At 43.7% G+C, this 22,555-nt stretch overlaps 1 protein-coding gene across 8 annotated transcripts in view; it reads right to left on the bottom strand.

The window, feature by feature from the left end:
• Positions 1-11,038: 11,038 nt before the first annotated feature.
• Positions 11,039-22,555, bottom strand: part of ST8SIA5 (ST8 alpha-N-acetyl-neuraminide alpha-2,8-sialyltransferase 5) — a 54,456-nt gene continuing 42,939 nt past the window's right edge. For all 8 annotated transcript variants that reach the window (XM_072359363.1, XM_072359360.1, XM_072359359.1 and 5 more), the window contains 4 exons: positions 21,789-21,933; positions 20,690-20,802; positions 17,864-17,956; positions 11,039-17,261 (listed from right to left, as the gene is read on the bottom strand). In XM_072359363.1, coding sequence (XP_072215464.1) covers positions 16,793-17,261; positions 17,864-17,956; positions 20,690-20,802; positions 21,789-21,933 — 820 coding nt within the window. In that variant the 3' untranslated portion in view covers positions 11,039-16,792. The remainder of the gene's footprint in view (positions 17,262-17,863; positions 17,957-20,689; positions 20,803-21,788; positions 21,934-22,555) is intronic.

Genomic DNA, 22,555 nt, shown 5'->3' with positions numbered 1-22,555 from the left:
CTGCAGTAGCCACTGGGAAAGGGACTGCCCCAAACAAGCAAACCCGAGGCAGTTCCTATTCTTCTTCCAGGCACAGAGAAATGTAAACCTTTGTTGTCTTGCCTAAAAAGGTCAGCCGTGAGAGTGCATTATTGTCTGTAATTAACATGACAGCACACCATTAACCTCTCATAACTCACAAAAAGGACTTCACCATAACAATATGTCCAGCTGAGAAAATGTGTTCTTTCATTTCAGACAGGTTTGAAATTACTTTTGGATACGTCTAATCTCTCTAAAATTGCCTGAATTCAGGCAATCTGACTGAAACCCCGTCTGGTTTTTACATTCAGGAACACAAACTCTATTCAGCGCTTACCTCCAAGGGAAAACATGACTGTTATCCAGAACGGCATTAAGATTTAATACAAACAACACAGTAATTCAGCCTTTTAAAATGCAGTAATGGCTGCTCCGATGTGACACATAGCGAAGCTGATTGCAGAGCTGCCATTAACCACGCTGATCCGGCTGTGAACTTCCTGACGAATCAAAATTACACCCAAATCGCCCAACATCATTTATTACGAGGAAAGCTATTATGCACTAAATTAAAACCAAAGGTAACAGATGTTTCCAACAGCTCGGTTTACTTAAAAACTACAGAACTGAAAAGAGGAAAACAACCGCTGTTGGTTTTTTAGTTTGATTCAGTGGTCTGTGCCGAGGCTTGAGGGCATTTAATATGTGATACAAACAGTGCGATCCCAAAGAGCATTCAGTGCTGCCAGTGCAGACAGTCCTGCTGTTATGGAACAGATCACCTCGATGGAGACCAAACGGCATCTACAGGGACCAGGCCCAGCCAACATCAGTCCAGGAAGGGCAGGTCCTGCTTGACTAACCCTATCTCCTGCTATGAACAAGTGACCCCCTTGCTGGATGAGGGAGAGGCTGTTGATGTAGTCAACCCAGACTACAAAGCCTTTGACAGTGTCTGCCACAGTGTTCTATTGGATTAGCTGCAGCCTGTGGCTCGGACAGGTACACTACAATAACTACTGCATATTACGTAGTGCAAGAATTGTTGTTGACAGTGGGGACATGTGCTGCAGGTGTGCCAATTCTGTGCACTACCTTTGCATCCTTTGCAGCAAGATGAGGTTCAGACTCAGTAAAGGCAGGTCTTGGATACTCAGCATTTCAGATACTGCCAGATCAGCTACGTAACTATCATTGATTTCCCCTCCTGCACACCCACAACCTCCCAAAGCCCATTTCTTAGCATCCCTGTGCACATAATGATCTGGGCAGGGATGCTGGACACATCTCTGCTTTACCAGTGCAGAACAGCTAAATACCATCCCATGCTGCAAATGCTGCTTTCCCATTTCTGACACTCATTATAGTGTCACTCCAGCCCTCTGAGCATCTTCATGGCCCTCCTTTGGACCTGCTGCAACCCATCTTCCTGGATTTTGCTCTGTGTACGTTCCTTTCTGATGCTGCATGCTCCACGTTTTGGAGATAACTCATTGTTTATCACTTTGTGACCAGGTGATACAAAATGCGTCCTCTTGGACACATTATCTTGCCACCCAAAAACTCTTGCTAGGGTTGTGGAAGTTCTGGTTGGATGTTAGGAGTAACTCCTTGTCAGAAAGAGTAACCAGGCAGTGGCACAGCTGCTGAGGGAGATGATGGAGAACTCATCCCTGGAGGTGTTCAGGAACCACAGAGATTTGGTACATGGGGACATGGTCAGTTTGCATGGTGGGGATGGGGTGGGCTTGGGGATCTTGGCGGTCTTCTCCAGCCTTCATGGTTCTGTGATCCTGTGAGTCTAAGTATATGAGACCTCCATGCCCAGCGTTGAATCCCAACCCAAGAAAGTTCACAAGATATTGTGGTTTTCCCACATCAGAGAACATCAAACCAGAGAACAGATGTTGCAGACTGGAAGTGCCATCAGTCCCACAAAACCCACCCAAACAATGACAGAGGATTTCAAGCAGTCTGCTTACACGTGAGCCGAGTGGGTTTATTTCTCTCACTCACCATAACTGTGAGTCAGCCAGGTGGCGCTGCTATCTCTCAGTGCCACCCTCCTCCTCCCCAGGATCCTTATCTCACAGCAAGAGGGATTTGCAGAACACAAACTGAGCAGGCACTGAAAGAAAGTCAACTTTTGGGCAAAGTTTGTTCGCTTAAATTGTTATTTATTTACTTATTTTAATCGCCATTGCAGGAGTGGAGGACTGGAGGGGGACTTGGGGGGGCTGGGGGGAATATCACCTAAATTTATTTTATTTTATTTTATTTTATTTTATTTTATTTTATTTTAGTGCTAAAAGATTTAGTTCAGAAGATTTCTGCCAAGGAGGATTAGAAGCATTGTTAGAAGCTGCCAAGAAACAAGAGGGCAAGTGTACACGCGCGTGTCTGAGAAGGGATAAAAGCAAAATAATTGCAGCTGAACTCGCCCTGATAACACAATAAATACAGAACTTTCTATCATGCTGACACAAAAATAGAAAAGCTCTGTGAGTTACAGTATCCAGGCCCAGCACAGGAAATATTAATGCCCCTTATCTGTCTGTGCCGCGGATTTACTCCCAGGCTGTCAGAGCTGATCTGGTTATTTCCTGCAGGAGCTGCTGCTTGCTATTCCTTATCTGAATGTGGCTCTAAGCAGCTGTCAGCATGCAAATACACCTCCACAGCGTGCACTGCGTCGCTCCAACTCCCTCCTTGAGCATCCTCTGCATTACTGTCCATAGGGGACTCCATCCCCAGCTACCCTCAATCCCGTGGCAGTGAGTGGTGTGCAATGGCAGCAGACAGACAGACAACCTGCCCCAGATCTCATTCCTGAGCTCGATTGATTTCTTGTCCCCTCTGAGATCACATCACCTTCGGTCACTGCAAACCCAGTGGCTCTTTCAGGGATAAAACCCTGCTTCAGAACCATGCAGACTTTGCCACCTTGTGCTGGCAGAATGACTCCTAACTTCAGTTGCAGCACAGGGGGAAATGCTGCACAAACAGCCCTGCTACCACAGTCTTTGCAATGGGCGTAGCACACAGAGGACAAACAAATAAGGCAGAGGCACAATATCAAACAGATGAAGTAATTTGCTATAATAATAAGAAGAAGAAGCTAGAGGGCACCTTTATGAGAAGGGGAGGAAGAAGGAAGTGCTGCTGCCACTCATTCCTGGTGTGGGAGTAGTAAATCAATCCTAACCCACACTGAGATCAGCTCTGCCAGCTAATTGAACTGAAATGCAAGCCGATGGCAACCTAAATCCCAGCGTTTTCTAAGGGCAAACATTCCATTCAGGAAGCACTTCTGCAGCAGTTCATCTCTAAGCATGTAATTAGAGCCATGGGGTCAGGCCCTGGACTCAGCAGCAACTTCTGCTGAGATTGAGTGTCAGTCTGCATGTGAACATAGGGACCTCCCCACACCCAGATGCTGCGGTGGAAGCATTTGTGCAGTTTGTTTCTGTTCCCATCACAAAGAAGCTGCACAAGACCAGGATCCTCAAACACTGGTGTCCTATCCCGAGTGATGTGTGGCACTTATTTTTGCCAGGGGACAGCTGCAATCCCATCCTTTTCAGCCCTCCCAGCCATCAGCCCTGGGGCCAGCTGCAGTTCCCAGCCTCAGCATCTCAAAGGTGGCTTTGTAACTGAGCTTCAGGCTGCATTTCCTCAAACCACTGAAACAATCAAGCACCTCTTTCACTGCAGACCCACCAGGAGGAGTCAGCATATGCCAAATGAAACAGCTCTGATTGCCATGGTGGGTGAAGGTCGCTGCTGCCTCTTTTGGATGCTCTTTGCAGCACAAGCGCAGCTGGTTAGGCAGCCACTTTGTGCACTCAGCTGTTGAACTAGAAGACAAATAATTCTTCCCAATTCGTGTGAATGCTTCAAGTCAGAAGGTTTTCCAAAAAGACCCTCCAAGATACCTTCTTCTTTAAGAAACAGGCCATGGGCATTTGCTAGTATCACCATAGCAGACAACACACCCCTAAGGAGCTCTGGGCACTCCATTTTTGCCTGTGTCTCCAATATAAATTATACCCAACAAAAAGTTCCTGCTGTCAAGCTGGCAAGCAACATATGGCACTGTGTTGAGCTCTTACAGTGAAGCTAGGTTGTATACTTAACACATGAGCACACTTGCTGCAGCTTTAACAGAGGTCTGTCCTCAGATGGCCACACCTTCAGCTACCCCTGCCCATGGCACCCCACACCTTCATGGAATCATCATAGAATCACTAAGGTTGGAAAAGATCTCCAAGATCATCCAGCCCAACCCACACCCACCACCACCACCAGCATTTTCCCACTAAACCACGTCCCTTAGTACAGCATTTTGGCTACCTCTTTTCCATAGTGTCCCATGCTCAATGGAAGGCTGGCAGCTGGGATCGTGCCATACCATGCAGGCTCCATCCTCTATGCAAGATCCACACAACACACCTGAAATGTGCTACATCCTACACCTCAAGACACAGATCCTATGTCTGAGATTTCAAGGCTAATACAACTGGTATTCAGAGAGCAGAGCATCGCTCTAAAACTCAGCAGTATTTTGTCTCCAGCACGTAAATGCCACTATTTGAGAAACATCTTCTTAGGAGAAGATAAAAGGCAGAATAATTCAAATACGCATCAATAAAGGACTTGTGGAGACATAACTCTCCTTGGTCTTTTGACAGAGATGTTTAAGATTCACAAGCATCGTTTCCTACGTGAATGAATAAAAAGAAATAAAGCATGAGAGGCTCCTCATTTGATTTACTGCCAGGATTTCCAGCACTGCTCAAGTCCTCATCATTGAGGGCACATCTTCAGGGCTCTATCAGCCCCCCCTTAATTCACTTATAGCATCAAATAATAAACTGCTTGTTTTTTATTAGAGTAGCTTAGCCTATGCCCCCACGATCCACGTGGATTTGGGGAAGAAGCTTATTATAAACATAAATTACCACATCATCATGTAAATTTTTAGAGTACCATTATTAACTCAAGGCAGTTTGGCTCCTTTGAGGGTGAAGCTGTAAAAGGGGGGTTAAACAGGACTCAGCTTATCCCTGCAGATATCCTTATCAATGAGCAGCAATCATTCTCCTCTGTTTTCTCCTGCAGAGGACAATGTGGTATGGCTCTGAATTTTCTCATGCATCCAGCTTCAAAACTTTTCATCTGTGACTTTTAACCACTGTTCTTTAGTTTACTGAATAGCGTTACACCAGCAAGCAAGAAAAGTCACATTACAACTTCTGCATAGACCTCAGCTTGTCGTAGGCTCCCTTCTGAAGGGAGGAAGGGAAACAGGGCCTGATGAATCTACATTTTGGAGCTTAAATGATCCCCAATCCCACCCCCACCCCCAAAAAACAGAAGAGAGAGAAAATCTCCACCCTACCAGCACACCCACCAGCAGAACAGAGCCTCTGTCTGCGCCTCATGGCAGCTGCTCTTGTGTTGCTTCCCAAGTCCCCAGGTGTCCCAGCAGAGAAACTGCCTGAGTTAGCCAGGAGGTGAGGCAGGGCAGCAGCCCTCACCCCTGTATATATGTACCAAGGGCAGTCAGCCGAGAGCCCTTTCACAGTTAATGAGGGCTTTAAAAAAATATGAAGACAGAAGGGACCTACCAACCTCTGAGAGATGGAGGGAAGATAAAAAAAGAGGAATAACTGGCTGCATTAATTGCACCTTAGCCAGTTTTTGTGCCACCAGAGGCCTCATCCAGGACTTTGTTTCTCCCGTTCAGATCAGTTTGATTTTCTTCATATGCTACGAACTACATCCATCTTATCTTTCTATATGAGATAGGAACAAAACTCCACCTCCAACGTCCGTGCACGGCAGAGTAAGAGCCTCTTCTCAAGGCATGGGTCAGTTTTGTCTGGTGGAATCAACTGTACGTAACTAAGAACATCCTGAGTTAAGCAAACCTCGAGGCACTGCTTTGCTTTCCTTGATAGATGGACTGACTTTTCTCCACTGGATCACAGATTTTTTTTACCTCTGTCTCTAGTGTTTCCTAACTGGGGAGAGCTGTGTGTGATGGGCAGCTTCATCTGCGCAGGTCCAGAGGCCACTTTGGCACTGCTTTGCAACAAGAACGGGATTAGGTTAGAGCAAGAAGGCTTAGGAAGGTCTGATCTAGATAACTGGGCTTGAAAACGCCATCTGCAGGTCTTCCTCAGGTGACAGCTCCCCGGGTGCACTGGGAAAGGAAAAGATTTTGCTGAAATCAAAATACTGCATAAGGAATTGTGGATTTAGCTTCATGAAGACCTGACCATCGCTGCCTGCCAAGTGAGAAGCTGAGCAAGCGACATCTCATGCAGCATCCCTGAAAGAGCTACCTTTGAGGCTTAAAAACAAACTCTGTAGCCAGATGGTGCTTCACTAACCATGGATCCAACCATCTTTTGTGTGCCTGTCCTCCTTGTTTTCCCCTTGAAGACCTTTTCCTGAAGAAACACCTAAGAAACTCGTAAGACATATCTCTGTGTTATAAATAAAGCAGCAGCGGCATTAATACTTAAAGTACTTAATAACCATCTGTCAGGATATGGCAATAAAGTAAATTAATACTCCTAGTACTGATTCAGATCTCGCTTTCACTGGTTCTACAGCACTGAAACTATTGGTTTCAGTTGGGTCATTTACAGCCAAATAACTGAAATTAGTCTGACCTTGCATTGCTCCAGTAAATACATTACAATAACAACAGATCTGGAGTCGGAAGGAGTTTGCTACTGGTTGCAACAGTAGCATAGTGTAAATAATACATGGATATTAGAAAAGCAATTACATCCCAATATCAGAGCCCTTTATCAGGAGCACAGACTGCTCTGCAACTCAAGCTGGCGCTGTGGGATGAATGCCCCTGCTAAGTTACAGTGCTGCGGGTCAACCCGATATTCACTTTGTAGCGACACACAACAGGAGACTGCTCCAAGTCTAAGGTTGGCCTGGTAGATATATATGTATATATATATTTAATAGATTTCCTGAAGGACATGGGGTCATCTTTGGGAGAGAACAAAGCCTAACCTTGGCCTTGGGTGATGTCCCCACTTAGTGATGCAGAGGTCAGATGGGAAGGCATCAACGAGGCTCTCTCTGAAATATTGCTCTCAGTCTGATTGCCTCTTTGGGAACTGAAGACTCGTCTTTTCTCTCTCTTTTCTTCATCTGCAAACTGAGAACACAAATCCAACACGCTGCTCAGTTTGTTCATGTTGCTTAGGCCAATGGAGAACTGTGGCCCAAGTTCTCACCCTCCGTTTGCTGGGGCAAGATCTTGATGTCAGCACTGGGCAAAGCCAGTTGCTTCTGGGCAGAGATCTCATTTGCCACTCAAGAATGATGTAAAGTTACACTCTGAGATGAACCTCATTCAGTCGTGGTTATGATTGGGCTCAGAAAGAGGCAGTCAGGACTAACACCCAGCTGGACCCATCTTGGTCTACGTGATTTATGGATGGGTGGTTTGGAATCTCTAGCAAAATTATATCCCTCACGTTCTATAGTCCGCCTGCCTCTTCTTATTGCCCTAACAACAGTGTGAAATTATGGAGCAGAAAACAACAAACACAGTTTTCAAAGTGCTTCAGTAGTGTCAGCAAAACAACCCTGGCCTGGATATGAGGGCAGCGCCAAACTACTTGAGTGTCATCTGAAGCATCCACTGTAAAAGCAAACACCTGTTTACAGACATGCTAATGTGAATAAAAAGGATGCGAGGTGCATCTTTATGCTTAAAAAATACCCAAGGGTGTATTTTAAGTGGCTTGAGTTCTGTAGACAAAGCATAAAGTTAATTCACAGGCTGTTTCCAGAGCTGTGAAATGCAAAGGAAAAGAAACTTACTGATCTACAGATTGACACCAAAAATGGTGTAATTATGTCACGTTGCTGAGCTTATTCCATGGCTGCAGCGTGTTCATGTCTACTGCAAAATAACTGAGCAATTCACCTGGATGTGGATAATTTCCTGTAGAAAGCGGAGTTAATGCCATCCTATACTAAGCTATGCTAATAATATATATAGCATTAACATAAGGATCATCAAAAAATACCAGCAATTATCTTGGACTTCATTAATTTAACAGGTATTAAAAAAATGTTTAAGCATTATTGCTACTTGTGTTGTAACATAGGATTAAAGTAATCGACCATTTATTAGCTACTAGTTATTACTATTCAGATGCTGTCTGCATCTGAGCTGCTCCAGTGGGGAGATATGGCCACATTAACACAAAGTTCCACGCCAGGTAATTTTATTATTATTATTATTATTATTATTATTATTATTATTATTATTATTATTATTATTATTAGCTATTCATGCCTCTATTTCATTTAAAGAAAATAAAAATTAAATCTCCTGAAAATTAGTGACTCTTAAAAGCTCTCCATCAGCTGACATGGTTCTATCTTTCCTATGGAGAAAGACAGCTTGTGCAGCCATTGGTTTTAATTGCTCAGTGAATGCAATTTGCTCCCTTTTCTTGCTGGTTATCAGTATAAAATTAAAAGTTAGAGTAACGTCTCTCTGCTGAGTCAGAGTAAGGAATGGGATAAGCCCAGTGCTTCATGATAAAAAAAGACAGATAGGAATAAAAGAGGATTGAAGTGAAAAAATTAACACCTTCAGAGTGATATCCACCGCAGTTCTCACCAACCCAGAAGATGATTAATTCTGCTCGCAGTCTAAATAAAGTGCTGCCAGCAGGTTTATTCTGTATAATTAGAGACCTGCCCTGCCGTAGAGTCAAGACATGCTGCTCAAGGATTTTTCTTATTATTCTATAGGCAAAACAGATTGGATATAATCAAATAAACAGATCCATTACTACTGGCTCGTAGGGTCTGGAGATGGTCATTGGGGGTCATGGGATTGTAGCACTATTTAATCATTAAGGCTGGAGAAGACCTCAAGATCCCCGTGCCCAACACCAACCCTCCCCACCATGCCCGCTGACCACGTCCCCATGTGTCACATCTCCATTGCTCTGGAGCAACACCAAGGATGGTGACCCCACCACCTCCATGGGCAGCCTGTGCCACCGCATCGCTGCTCTTTGGGAGAAGAAATGTTTGATGGCCACTTACACAAAACACTGTCTCGGTTGCAGGGATTGCAGCAGCCCTGTGCAACTGAGTGGAAAATAAATCCCTGGCAGTGGTCGATTTTCATTCTCATCGTCATTGAAAGAACCTCCTTGATCAGATTTCCAAGTGGTGTGATACTGAAATCCATCACTGCTTCAAAATGCTGCCGTGAGAAACAAAGCTTCCCAGAGATTTATTAAAGGGGTGATTGAGAAGACACTTCTGAAATGAAAGCAAAGTGAAGCGAAACAAAACCACGCATACTTGCACCCCCAGAACACTTCATGAAACACCTGCGTGGGAACTCGAAAATTCAACCTGAGTCCTATATAGCAAAAGCAAGGCATGGTTCATATTTATCATCACATACCACTCGTCCACAGGAATGCCCAAGTAGCACAGCATCAGGGAGACAGATTGTTTTCTGAGCAGTGAAGAATGCAGATTATTAGCAAAATTATCAGTTTTCCACTCGGTGATGATCAGCAGCTCCTTTCTGGGTTTAAATGCTTCATTCCTCTGCCCAGCCCATATGAATGAGTTGGAAATGGCCAAAGCCTCAGGGAAGGAGAACAAGGAAGTGATAGAAATCCCAACTGCCAGCAATTCACCACCAAAGAATAGATCCTCTGGTGGGCAAAAACCAAACAAAAGCTTAAATAAAGGCTCGTTAAAAGGTTATATTTCAGGAGGCAATGCCAGCAGGGGAAGAAGGGAGATGAGGATCTAGCAAGTCCCACAGCCTGGAGGCATGTTGCTTGCTTTAGGAGCAAGGCAGCAGCCGTTCCCAAAGGCATAAGGACTCGTTCATCACCGAGCACACAGCAAAACTCTGACACTCAGTACCACGCAGTTATTAACAAGGCCTGAAACAAAAACTGGCAATTGCAATTGGAGCGAATGCCAGCAGGAGGACCACTCATTACTTTTCCTTCTTTCTTCTGCTCTTTCCCTATGAACCTGCTGCTGGGCGCTGTCAGATGCAGTGAAGCACCTCCCTAATTCTCTGTGTCCTTCTGCTTATCCCTCCTCAGAAGAAAGGCTGAAAATGCCACTAAGGAACATGACGGATGCTGCGATCTCAAGGAAATGAACCATTCCTTGATTGCTTGCTTAGCTGAGCAATTTGCAACATGATAGACGGCAATTACACCACACAGTGTCAATTTGTCTCTTCACTTTTCCCTCTCTACGTTTCCTCTCCTTGATTGAATAATCACTGACAATAATCACAAGCAGCTGTGGGAAGGAAGTGCATCCATCAGCCTTAATGTCAGCAGGAACGAGAACAGATTCCTCTGTATTCACCACATCTCTGCATCTTCCGAGTCATTTACATTTACCTTAGAACAGCGCTACTATTCTATCTCCATCACCCACTCCTACAGTCTGAAACAACAGATAATCGAAGGAAAACACACAATTACAAAAGGAAGAGGTTATGAATAACTGCAAAATCATGTTTTTAACTCTCCCGATGGTGTTAAAACTAAAGGGAGTGAAAGGCTACAGAAGATCAGCCAGAGCTGAAGGAAGTGGGTTTACTCATGATGTAAAGGTGAGGACAGAGCAGACAGGAAGGTGTTAAGTAGGCGAATACCATGGATTGCAGAGGCTTTTCACTGCTTGTCTATGCACAGCTTGTTACCTTTAGTAAGGACTTATCTGTGTCCATATATATCGTTAAGATACCAAATTTACATCTCTTATAGCATTTATACCATCCAACCCTGCATATAGTTTAGTATATCTGAATATGCACATGATGCTAAGCCATGTAAGTCTGCAGTGCTAATTGCCAGCTATGTGAATGGGTTTCTCCCAGCTGACCTTCCATCCCACTCTGTTCAGAGACACAGAAGAGCAAAACATGAGTCTGAAGGCACAAAAAGTGGCTCAGCCTTTCCCATAAAACTGTTAAAGAGGTTTATTCAATAGAGTCAAATCATCTTTCAAACACAGTGATACAGACAAAAGAAAGTACCCTGATTACTGCTTTAGTTATGGCTTACATCAATTGATAGGCTTCCTACTACAACCATATTACAGCTACAGAAAGAAGCAAGGATTACAGGGTGGCAGACAGAAAGAAAAGAAAGGTGAGTCAATGGGCACGATGGGGTTAACATCAGCATGAAATTACCATGGCTCTGCTTGGGTTTGTCCACCCCCGCCGTCACCTCCATACAGAAATAACAATTATGGAACAAGCTTTATTTTTGCATCAGCCTGATCTCCCTCAGCGTGAAGATGCCATTTTGATCCGGCATTTCTGGGCATCAATGAGCATCTCCATAAGCTGTAGGGAGCACTGAGATGTCTTATTTCAGTATCCTGGTCCATCTTAAAGCGCACAGTTTCAGGTAGAACGTTTCAAGAACCAGCCAATACTTTGATCTTGTTGGCTCAGTCTGTTGCTATTTTACATGCTAACACATTTTACAGTGGTTAGTACGGTTAAAGACACACAGCAACTCACCCGAAGGTCAAACACCGAGAACATTTATGGCTTCTAAAGGGAAAGTCATAGAATCATAGAATCATTATAATTCAAAAAGACCTCTAAGATCATCTAGTCCAACCACAAGTCAGACATACCAGTAACATATTTACAGCTTTCAATCCTTGAAATGCTGAGGCGTATTAACCTTTCTTTAGGCTTCCCACTACGGACCAAACCCACATTGCTGATGTTTCTCATGCTCAGGCTTTAAGGAACATGGGAGGTGCTCAAGCCTGGGATTCAGGCTCCCTCACCCCAATGCGTATGTTTGGATTTTCCTTAAGATTCATTACAAAAACACTTGAGTACAATTGCCTACGGTTTGGGATACCATGCAGACATCACTGCAGCCTCACCCACATTAGACGGGAGGACAGTAAGACATAGAAGTGTAATAGTGCATGGGGGTGGGTTGGGGATGAGGGTTACAGGCTTGACTCACAAGCATTCGACCCGTTGTTTTCCTACAGAAGCCAAATGCACACTTTGTACCGGCCTCACTGGGAATCCCGCCTACAACACGTTTGTATCACTGGCAAATTACACGCTGGCATTTCAAAGAAAGCAGAAGAGCCCCTCTTCTCTCACGGCATGTGATTCACACACACACAGCAGGATGCAGGGGCTCACTGTGATTTGGTTCATTTACACGACCGCGATGAAATGTTTTGCATAGATGAATTGGAAAGGATGGAAAGTGCAGGAATCTGGAAGGGAGAGTGACGCTCACGGCACTTGGGCTTCCAGATCAAGTTTGTTCTTCACACTAACCATTAAAAACACAGTATTGCTACTGCACTGCATCTACAACAGATAAAAAACATATCTGAAAACAAGAGAGTAAGAAACAAGGGCTGCTCCCCCTGCACACAGCCTGCAGGCTGGCTCTGATGTACTCCAAACTTCCTACGAATTTCACTGGATTTTGGAAAAGGCCCTCAGCAAAAGTAATGACTTTTATTCCTCGGCTCATTCCAGAATTTCCCAGTGACTTTGGCCTTTAGGAACTGCTGAATTTTGACAGTGTTTCCTTCTCAGCATAGGCGCAAAAGCTCCAAAGCTCACTGCATGCTTGGGTACCAACCAGACAGGAAGATCCCTTCCAGACTCTCTTCTCACTATCCAACCTTCTGCTCTGTAAAACCATGGCTTTGCTGACCAAGCACCAGGGCCCAGAAGGTTTAAATGGATATATTCTTTCTCGTTTCACATCTCAGTGCTTTACCACCAATCAGAGATTGCTCTCTCCTGCCACACCAAACCACAAAGACCATCCACCCACAGAGCTCCATCTCCACACAAGGATTTCTGCATCCGTCAACATTCCCATCAATTCATCAAATCCCACAGAAAATAACTCAATTCTTGGGAAAATAACACTCTTCTTAAGAGTTATTTGCCTCCATCCAACCACCCGGATTTATAGTTTCAATCTCCCAGATTCCTTCCCTAAGGCCTTTCCTGGTGGCAGTGGGCCTGCTGGTTCCCCATCACGCCATGGTTCCCCATTCACAACGCATGAGCTGGCTTTGAGCATTTTGTTTCTAACACAGGAGATGCGCTAAAATATTATAATAAATCTATCACTATTTGATCCGTTCTGCCCATAAACTGAGAGCAAGCAGCTGAAGTATTTTGATTAAGCCTTCTTTTCCCCTTGGTGACGGCACTGGTGGGTGGGTGGGCCCATAAGCTCCCCTGTTGCCCTGTCAAAGAGGAGCAGGCCCAGCCACGATTTTCTGACTGAATTTGCATTGTCCGTGTATGAAGATCTCAGGAACTTCTTAAGAGATTCCCATAAATAATATCAGAAGCTGGTGATTAATCCCCAGTATTGTAATCTTCTCTCTTCCTGCTTCAGATTTCATATTCTCAGCAAGACAGCTGTGCTTGCCATCTGAGCTCAGGACGAGAGACAACGGCTTTATTCATTGACCTGTGCATGGCTGAGACCTCTGGGCACCATCCCCACCTTCAGACTCCACTCCTGCTGGACACCAGCAGGAATGTGGTTTTCCAGCGCCTAATGCAAAGCAAGGAGGCCAAGAACAATCTGAAAGCTTCCAAATTTCTGACAAAAACGCTGTCACCTTGCAATTATTTTTTGAGCAACGCCTGAAAAACAGAATCAGAAACCAAACTTGTTGCAGCACGCACTTCCTCTCAAGGACTATTATATATTTATTTATGTAAGAATCTTTCTAGCTTGCAAATCACTCCCTAAGTCTCATCTAATAAAGAGTCATAGAATCATGAAGGTTGGAATAGACCTTCAAGATCATCTAGTCCAACGTCAACCTACCACCAATACCACCAATAATTCCCCACTAAACCATGTACTTTAGTACCACATCTAAACAACTCTTCAACACCTTCAGGGATAGTGACTCCACCACCTCCCTGGGCAGCCCATTCCAGAACCTGACTCACGACTCTTACGGAGAGGAAATTCTTCTTAATATCCAAACCTAAAAGTCCCTTAGCACAACTTGAGGCCATTCCCTCCAGTCCTATCACTAAACATCGCTAATAAATACCTATGTACATCTCCAGAGACATGGCTGGGTTTGTTTCTGCAGTACCTATGCAAATAAAATACCTACCAGCTGGAATGGGAGCTCTTTTCAGATGAAAGTTGCAGGACTGGGCCTTTAGCGCATATGTGCAAGTAGCCCGCGTGTGCATTTTAAAATCATTAAAAATATATAGTAGTTATAGACCTATAATCCATCAAAATCTAAACACAGTATAACTGCACTTATACAGTGTAGCCTCGGTGAATTTACATTGCTAATTTATCTGAAGCAAACAAAGGGAAGAAAATGTCTGTGTCCCTGCAATTAGAGGTTACTGTAATTACAGCTTCTCTTATCCTTTTGCCTGACCAAAAGGTCCAGAAGAAATTTTGCAGCCAAACAGGGGGATTTGCTCCATTTCTTTCCAACATGCTGATGCTTCTCAAATGCCTTCCCATCTTTCTGAAGTACCTCTTGCAATAGATCAGACTCCTTTTGTTCGCTTCAATCAACATAGTGAAGAAAAACTCTTACCAAAGAGTGTATCCCCAGCAAAGCAGCAGCAGCAAAGCAAACCAAGTCACCACCAGGCCCTCACTCAGACAGAAGTGAGGTCCACAGGTGCTGGCTTCATTATGATAAAGCTCAACACACAGCAAGATGCCCAGCCCACGGGTCATGCTGCTCTCTACATAGCACTTCTGTTACAGCACTTCATTATCAAAGCCCTTTGCACATTAATTTACAAAACACACCCAAGACAAAGACCTCTTTTGCTTATTAAATCAAGGAAACCATTCCACCTGTAGGTTCATTCTGGGTGCACTGTGATACAGTTCACCAACACACAGCTCAAAGACCAAAAGCACAAGACAAATGCACGAAGATTAAGCACAAGTCCTTTGCCTACCCCTGGCTGGCACTTACTGAGCTCTGACACTTCAACAGAGAAATGGGTTGTTTTAAAACTAATCAGACCTCTGAAGCCTGGTGCAAAAGAAATTCAGACTCCTGCATGCCATCCAGGTCAATGCTGTATGGTCAGCAGGGACTTCTGGAATGGCGACTGCTGTGCTTCGCTTCCTTTACACCCTTTTAAATGTCAGAGCTGTCGGCACAGCACAGAGGCTTTAAAAGTAGCTTTGTGTGCTCACGCATTACAAAATCAAAATCCAGTTCTGATTTGAACACAACCCTCAGAGAGGACAAGCTCTTCAAAATTCAAAATCTCTGCAGTCTGGAAAGGACAAGACAACAGCACTGCAAAACAGCCCAAGTGCTTCACACTAAACACATACATGAGGGAACTCTGTTTGTCTTAACCATGCCGGCACAGCTGAACAGCAAACCTCACCCTCCTGTGCATGCAATCATACCATATTTGAGGGCATTCATCTGCACCATGATTCCGCAGCCAAAATAAACTCTGGCAGCATGTGGCATCTGTCCTGCACCAGGGTTTTGCCAAGGTAACTTGCATCAGGTAGAAACCCAAGCTTGGCATGACTAAGTTACATTGGCAACACTTCAAAGAATACATCAGCCCTTTTATTATCCTAGTAACATTCTCAGCACAAACAAATGCAACATTCAGACATCATAATTCAAGCCATTAATATCTTCACTGTCTTTTAACTTCATTTCCTGCAGGTATTTATCACAGACATCTGAAGATATTTGATTCAAGCTGTACAACAGTGGATCAACACTCAAATACTCCTACAAAAGTCCTTAATAAAACAGGAGAAATTCCTTTTTCATCTAATGCTGCGATAATTGAATCAAAAATGAACTCAGAAAATCTACCTAGGGTAACCTTCTCTCTATTCAATCCAAGGAAAGCTTAAAGAACTGGGAAGGTCTCCAATCTGAAGCTGAGATGGTCACTGTCGAAGAAAGCACACACTGCACATGTATTAGCAAAGAGGAAAAGATTGCAGTAGGAAAGAAAATGTTACCAGCAGAGAAGGCCAGGCATGATATGAGAAGAAAGTAGCTCTAGAACAACCATACACCATGGTCAGCACAGTGACCTGTTGCTGCAAATGGGAGTTCTCTTCTATCCCAGCTGAAAGATTTCATAAGGTGACCTTGTTTCTTCCTGTCACTCCTATCTGCTGTTTTTCAGCAATACTTTGTGACGCTACTGAACAATGACCTCAAGTTACACAGTTGCCCTTAAAACTACAACACAAAGAGTATTTTCAAAAACCCAAATGCCAGAGAACAGTGCTTTCAGTAAAAGCTGACAGTGCCCCACAGCACTCAACTCAAAAGCCTATGTAAAGCCATACAGTCTATGCTGAAACTCTCCATCCCCAATTCTCCTTAAAAGCTTGGTGATCTAATCCATGGTGAAATGACAGTTATATTTATGTGCTCTGTATATTTCTAAATCTATCGGAGATGTGCTTCTCGTCCAACCTGCTTCCCAGGGCAGTGCACACCTCAGGACAGAGGAGTTTTGCTTCACCCACACTGCTATGGACCCGACTCTGCTAGCAGGAAGGATGCTGGTCACATAGATCTTATGGGATGCAATGCCTCAAGGAAATTTATATCAAACAACTATTGCATAATCTCAGGGTGTACACAGGCAACGAGTTCCTGATGCACTTTTGCACCAGAGGAAGAAGTGCCCCTGTCAACAGCAGCCGCAGGTTCCCGTGTGAACCCGCAGGATCCCCTTGCTGTGCATGTGCAGAAAGTTGAAGATTTCCGAGGGCATCGCATGAAAACCAGGGCGAGGCTTCACATTGTCATAGTAGTGGTGAGTTATAAAAATCCCTGAGGGGTTCATGGGGAAGGCCCAGAAGCCAAAGAGGTGGACCTCTTCGCAGAGCTCCAGGGCAGCAGTCACCAGGATGAGTCCTGTGCTGATCCGCTTGGCCCGCACCCCTTGGCCCAGCCAGTAGCGCGAGACGTTGATGAGATACTGGGGGTGAAAGTAGTACACAGCTTGCTGGGACTCGAAGTCATCCAGGACATACTTGACCCTGATGGAGACGTCCGTGTTGCGCGTGTTGTAGAAGGCCGGCAGCAGCACGGAGGCGTTCTCATAAACCTGGAGCACGTCATAGAAAGGCTTCCTCCACTTCTCCAGCTTATGAAACCTAAAGGGGAAAGGATGCAAGTGATATTCAGATCAGTACGGATCAGTTTGGACACATCAGGCTTTTATGACAAAAAAATTTGGAGGCAGAGGTAACTGAGATACGTCTCAGTTAATACATTTAGATCTGTAGCCAAATCGTCAGTGTGGAATGCAGGGCAAAGAGATAGGGGATATTAAATACTTCCAACCTAATGAGACCAAGACCTGGGGCTTGCAGCACAATGTGGGATGGTTCTACCATTGTGTTATGTTTAGCCTTCAGCTTCCCACTCCCTACTATCAGTGTGCAGGTTTAAATGTTCAGCACCGTTCTTTAAGTTAATACTGTTTCCACATACTGAATCATTGAAATTCAGAATGAAACAGAGGTTTTCTAGAAACATGAAGATGTATCACTGGGGGCAAGATGAGGATGGGTTGATGGTTGGACTTTATGGTTTTAGTGGTCTTTTTAAAGCTTAATGGCTCTGCAACTCAGTAAGTTTTACAGTTTCAGTTCTAAGTAATACAGGAATAAAAACTTCCTTTAACAGCTGAAATTTGGTTAAAGATACATTTGAAAAATGGATAGGAGATGGAAACACAAAGCGCAGAGACAACCTCTCAGTAATGATGCTGGGATTGACAGTCACAACATCCGTCTTCACCCCAACATCTGCTAAGTACTTCTCAGAGATGGGAGGCAAATTGCATCTGTAAGGGAAAGAAATCAGTAAGAAAGTTAAAAACAATTCCTTGTACCTTTCCAGCACTAGAAAGAAGAATTTATTCAAGCTCTTCCCCTAGTCTGTTGCAGCTGTCCCCTTTTCACAGAGGTAGCCAATGTTCCTCCATTCTGATCTCTAACAGCAGTTTGGCTATTTACTTTGGAGATTAAAGAGCAGAACTGGGACAAAGCCCCCAGGACAATCACCCTCTACAACCAAAGATTTCCTCAGTAACAACTCTGTTGTAAAAGCTATTAGGAGCAAACATGGAGACGTGGCATGTGGAGACATGGTTAGTTGTCATGGTGGGGAGGAGCTGCAATTGGACTTGGTGATCTTAGAGGTCTTTTCCAACCCTTAATGACTGACCCAGAATCGTCATCTTACAAAACTCAAAGCATCCCTCAAGAGATGGTAAAGTTATGGAAACACACGCACACAAGCTCCACTTCCATTCAAAACCCCACTTAAAAACATTAAAACGAACAGCATCGTGCTTTATCAGAGACAACACACACATTCTTTTTCAGCTGTCTTACACTCAGCTACGCTCAATACGTCTGACTGAATAGCAGAAAACCATGAGAGAGTTCAGCATAAGCAATGCTAAGAACTTTCACAATGTTACAGTGCAGTTGCCAGCTCTAAAAACATTATTTTCTCCCTCGCTTGGGAGCAGAGAAATGGACAAAAATCCTTCAAAGTCCTTCTCAGGTTCAGGAAGCCCAAATCTGCTTCCCAGAATGTCCTCCTTTATCAGATCAGGCAGCTTTTTACACCACCTTCTCATGGGCAATGTTATTTCCTGCTGTTTTCTCTACGAGGACATACAGCATCCTTCTAGAGCCCTTTGGCATCCTCAGCTCCACCCAGTACTGTAATCGTCAGATTATACTTGAAAAACATTTAAAATATTCAGCTTCAATATTTTTTGAAGAGTCAACTCAAAGCCAGTTTGATTTTCTGAATGTGGTAATCCCTTATAAAAGCTACACAGTGGGTTGGGGTTGGATTTGGGAATCTTGGAGGTCTTTTCCAAGCTTAATGATTCTTTGATACCGTGTTCTGCAAAGCTTCATCTCGCCCAGCCCATCTTACAAAATTCAGGGCATCCCTCAAGACATGCTGAAGTTACTGAAACACAACTCACACCAGCTTCACTTCCACTGGAAACTCTGCTTAAAAAGTAAATTCTACGGCTCCAAAAATACACCCCTTCGGAGAACAACCACATCCCAGCATGCACTCCACAGATCTCCGCTCTTGCCAGTAGATGGAGGTAGACCATAACAACCGGTGAATGCAACTGCTGCGTGTGCATTTTGCGCTGTAGCTCACTGCTGGCAAAATCTGCTCTACAGAAAAATATTGGTTGCATCCCGCTGACCTTGACAATATAATGACTTTCCCAGGTGTCTCGGAGGTTCTGTGGAACGGCAGCAATGCTCCACAGGCAGTTTATGACATTTTGTTAGTGACAACGATGGTGATTCCCAGCACTCTCGTGAGCTGTTGACAGAACGATCAGTTCACACTTGCCCAAAAACACAGTTTTATTTTAAAGTCAATGATGTCAGCAGCTTAGCTCCTTAACGTGGCTTTATGTGTAATTCTGGTCACAGGTGTTTTGAAGATGGCAAACCAGTTGGTGTTTTTTCGCATAAGTAGTGTTGTACTTATTCACATTTCATTTCTACTCAAATCTCTAACAGATTCCAAACACCAAAAGCAATCCAGTTCCAATTCCTACATTGTGCACTGCTCTGTTCTTTTTATGTGTGTGTGATCCAGAAAAGAGGTTAGGAAGGGACCTACACTGAAAGTTCTTATGCACACGGGATGACATTTGCTGCTCACATTTCCACTTCCACTCAATAGTTTGTCACCTTTAGGCAGAACATGTGCCTTCATTTCAACCACGCTGCAATACAACACAGAGGAAAGGAACCAGCTGTACATCTTTAGTGTGTGCACTGTACAACAGCCCTTTAAACTGAAGGAAATTATGTGAAACCTAAATTCTTTCACTGATTAAAATTAGGACAATGGATAAATGTAGGATCTAGGACCCGTACATCATCATTCTTCATTTGATGTCAAGTTTAGAATGCCACGACTTGCACCTAGACTAACTTTTGATGGTATGAAGCTGGAGAAAGTCACTGATTTAATAACACTTATTTTAAGCTTACAAAAATGTACCCACAGTCAGAAAATGGGCCAAAAGAAGTCAAATGATTTTCTTTTCTATAAAGCAGGTCACGGATCCGTGAACTAGCTGTCATGTGCCACGACCCAGACAGACAGCTTAGCAGGACGCAGAGAGGGATTAGATGTGCTTAAGAATAATAAAAGTAACCCTCCTTCATATTAAGGATGATGAAAATACATGAGACATTGTGCCTGTGCAAATGTTCACGCAAGGATAAATCTACAACTTGGCTAATGGGGCAAGATGAACAAGGACATCAAATGCTGCCAGTAAGTCAGTTACTGTCTACATGGAGGTAGAGAGAAATAACACCTTGAATCTTAAGTTTAAAACAAATATTATACAGGGAAGTTTCTCTTTAAAATACCCCCATGTGTTGCAAGAAGCAGATTTGACTTGGTCAGTCCAGAGTTTCCACTTGAGAGGGAATAGCTCTGCAGGTCCTTCACGTAAAACAGTAAAACCAGTAAAACAGAACACAAAGGAACAAGGACACAAAGCCTGTACCGAAACACAAAGTCTGCACTGTCGATCTCTCGGCCACATCTGCTGTTCTTCAGGATCCCCCCATTCCCAACCACCGCACATTTCTTGAACTGGGAGCGGTGGTATGGCATATCCTGCAACATCAGAGAAAGCAGGTTAATCTCCTGAAGCAGAAGTAGACTTTTTATATATATATATATATATATTATAATAATTATTATTATTATTATTTTCCCCCTTTTTCTCTTTTGTTCCTCTGTTTTTTATTTTATTTTATTTTTGGGTGCAGCTGCATCTTGATGCAAACGCCCTCATCGTAGGAAGCTGACCGTATTCCCATGGCGCACAAAAACAGACGGAAACGTCATCTGTGCAAATTGGAGGTGCTGTGAGAAACTAACTCAGAATGAAATACGCAGAACTCTCTTTGCTCAGACTTAATAACGGAAGAAGTCATTTTAGTAACTCACTTTCCCTTCTGATTTACACACGGGAGCATGAACCATAAGCCTACAGCACGCAAGATGCTTATGTCCTTTGGAGAAATCTGCAGATCCCAGAGCAGATGGTGAAGCCCAGGAGGTCTCTCTAAACCAGCACATTGCAGATATTTGTCAGAACTGAGCCCAAATTTTAGTGTTTGCTACCACTAACTGTACCAACAGCATTAATTAATAATCATTAGCTTTTGTACCACTGCTGCTGCAGAAGCCAGAATGAGTGACAGCCCCATCTCAGAAAGAAGAACAGAGCCATTATGGTACTACACCCAACAAATATGTACAGACAAATTTAGGTAAGCACAAGAGTGCTCTTTTTTGTACACACATATTTTATCAGTAATTTCATGCTGAAAACTACAGAGAGATGTGATAATGGCATAACATTTCGAGGTGATTTATCTCCACGATTTTTCCATACTGTTCACTGCCCTACCTTAGGCAGGGCTTGGAGCACCTGATGGAGCTGTGGGTGTCCCTGTGCACTGCATGGAGTTGGACCTGATGGCCTTGAAGGACCCCTTCCAACTCAAACGATCCCATGATTCTAAATGTGTCCTCAGCATATTATGTAATTAAGCAAGCAGAATGAAGTTAGTTTTGTAGATGGACAGAGGCACCTTTGGAAACATCTTGAAGATTTCTTGGTTGATGTGGAAGATCCCACTGGTATCCACTTCGTACTTCAGCTTAGTTCCCAAGGGAGTGTTCTTCTGAGTGGTGAACAAGAAGGCAGGAGCATTGCAACACCTCGACAATGTAGATCTGTAGCATGAAAAAGAGAGAAATGACATCTAGGAGCTGATAGCGTGTTTTAGGATTTGCGGTTACTATTACTGCTAACAAGGCATTTTGAGTGAAAAAAAAACACTTCTTTTTAACAATATGGGGGATAAAATCATGGTTTGCTGGATTCTCCTTTAGAAAATTACAGGTTCAGAGAAATCCACAAGCAAACCCTGATCTTCTCTACATCCCCAAGCTGGGCTTATGCCAACTATATCCCATGGAAACCATCCTCATTAATTAGTCCCTTTCTGAGCTACCATCCTTTGCAAATTATTCACTCATCACTGGGCAGGAAATACAGGGGTTAAAGTCTTCATGCGGGGATGAATCTCAAACAAATGTCCAACATTGTCACTGGTACAAAAGAGCAGATATTCCAAAGTAAACAAACACGGCTTCGAAATCTCAAAAATTGGATTCGTGTTCTGGAAGAAAACTCAAGTTTAATATGAAATGTAAATAGGAAAAGTAGTTCTCCAAATAAGGGTCCATTCCCTAATGCTTTTCTCCTTTTCCTGGAAGAACTGAAAGCTATGACTTAACCTCACTCCAGAGCCAGTTTGTTTCAGTCAACACATCTTGTCCTTCTAACAAAAAA

Source organism: Excalfactoria chinensis, chromosome Z, assembly GCF_039878825.1.
Source record: "Excalfactoria chinensis isolate bCotChi1 chromosome Z, bCotChi1.hap2, whole genome shotgun sequence".
Lineage (NCBI taxonomy): Eukaryota > Metazoa > Chordata > Aves > Galliformes > Phasianidae > Excalfactoria > Excalfactoria chinensis.
Note: the sequence above shows the minus strand (reverse complement) of the source record. Positions and strands in the feature narration are given on the sequence as shown.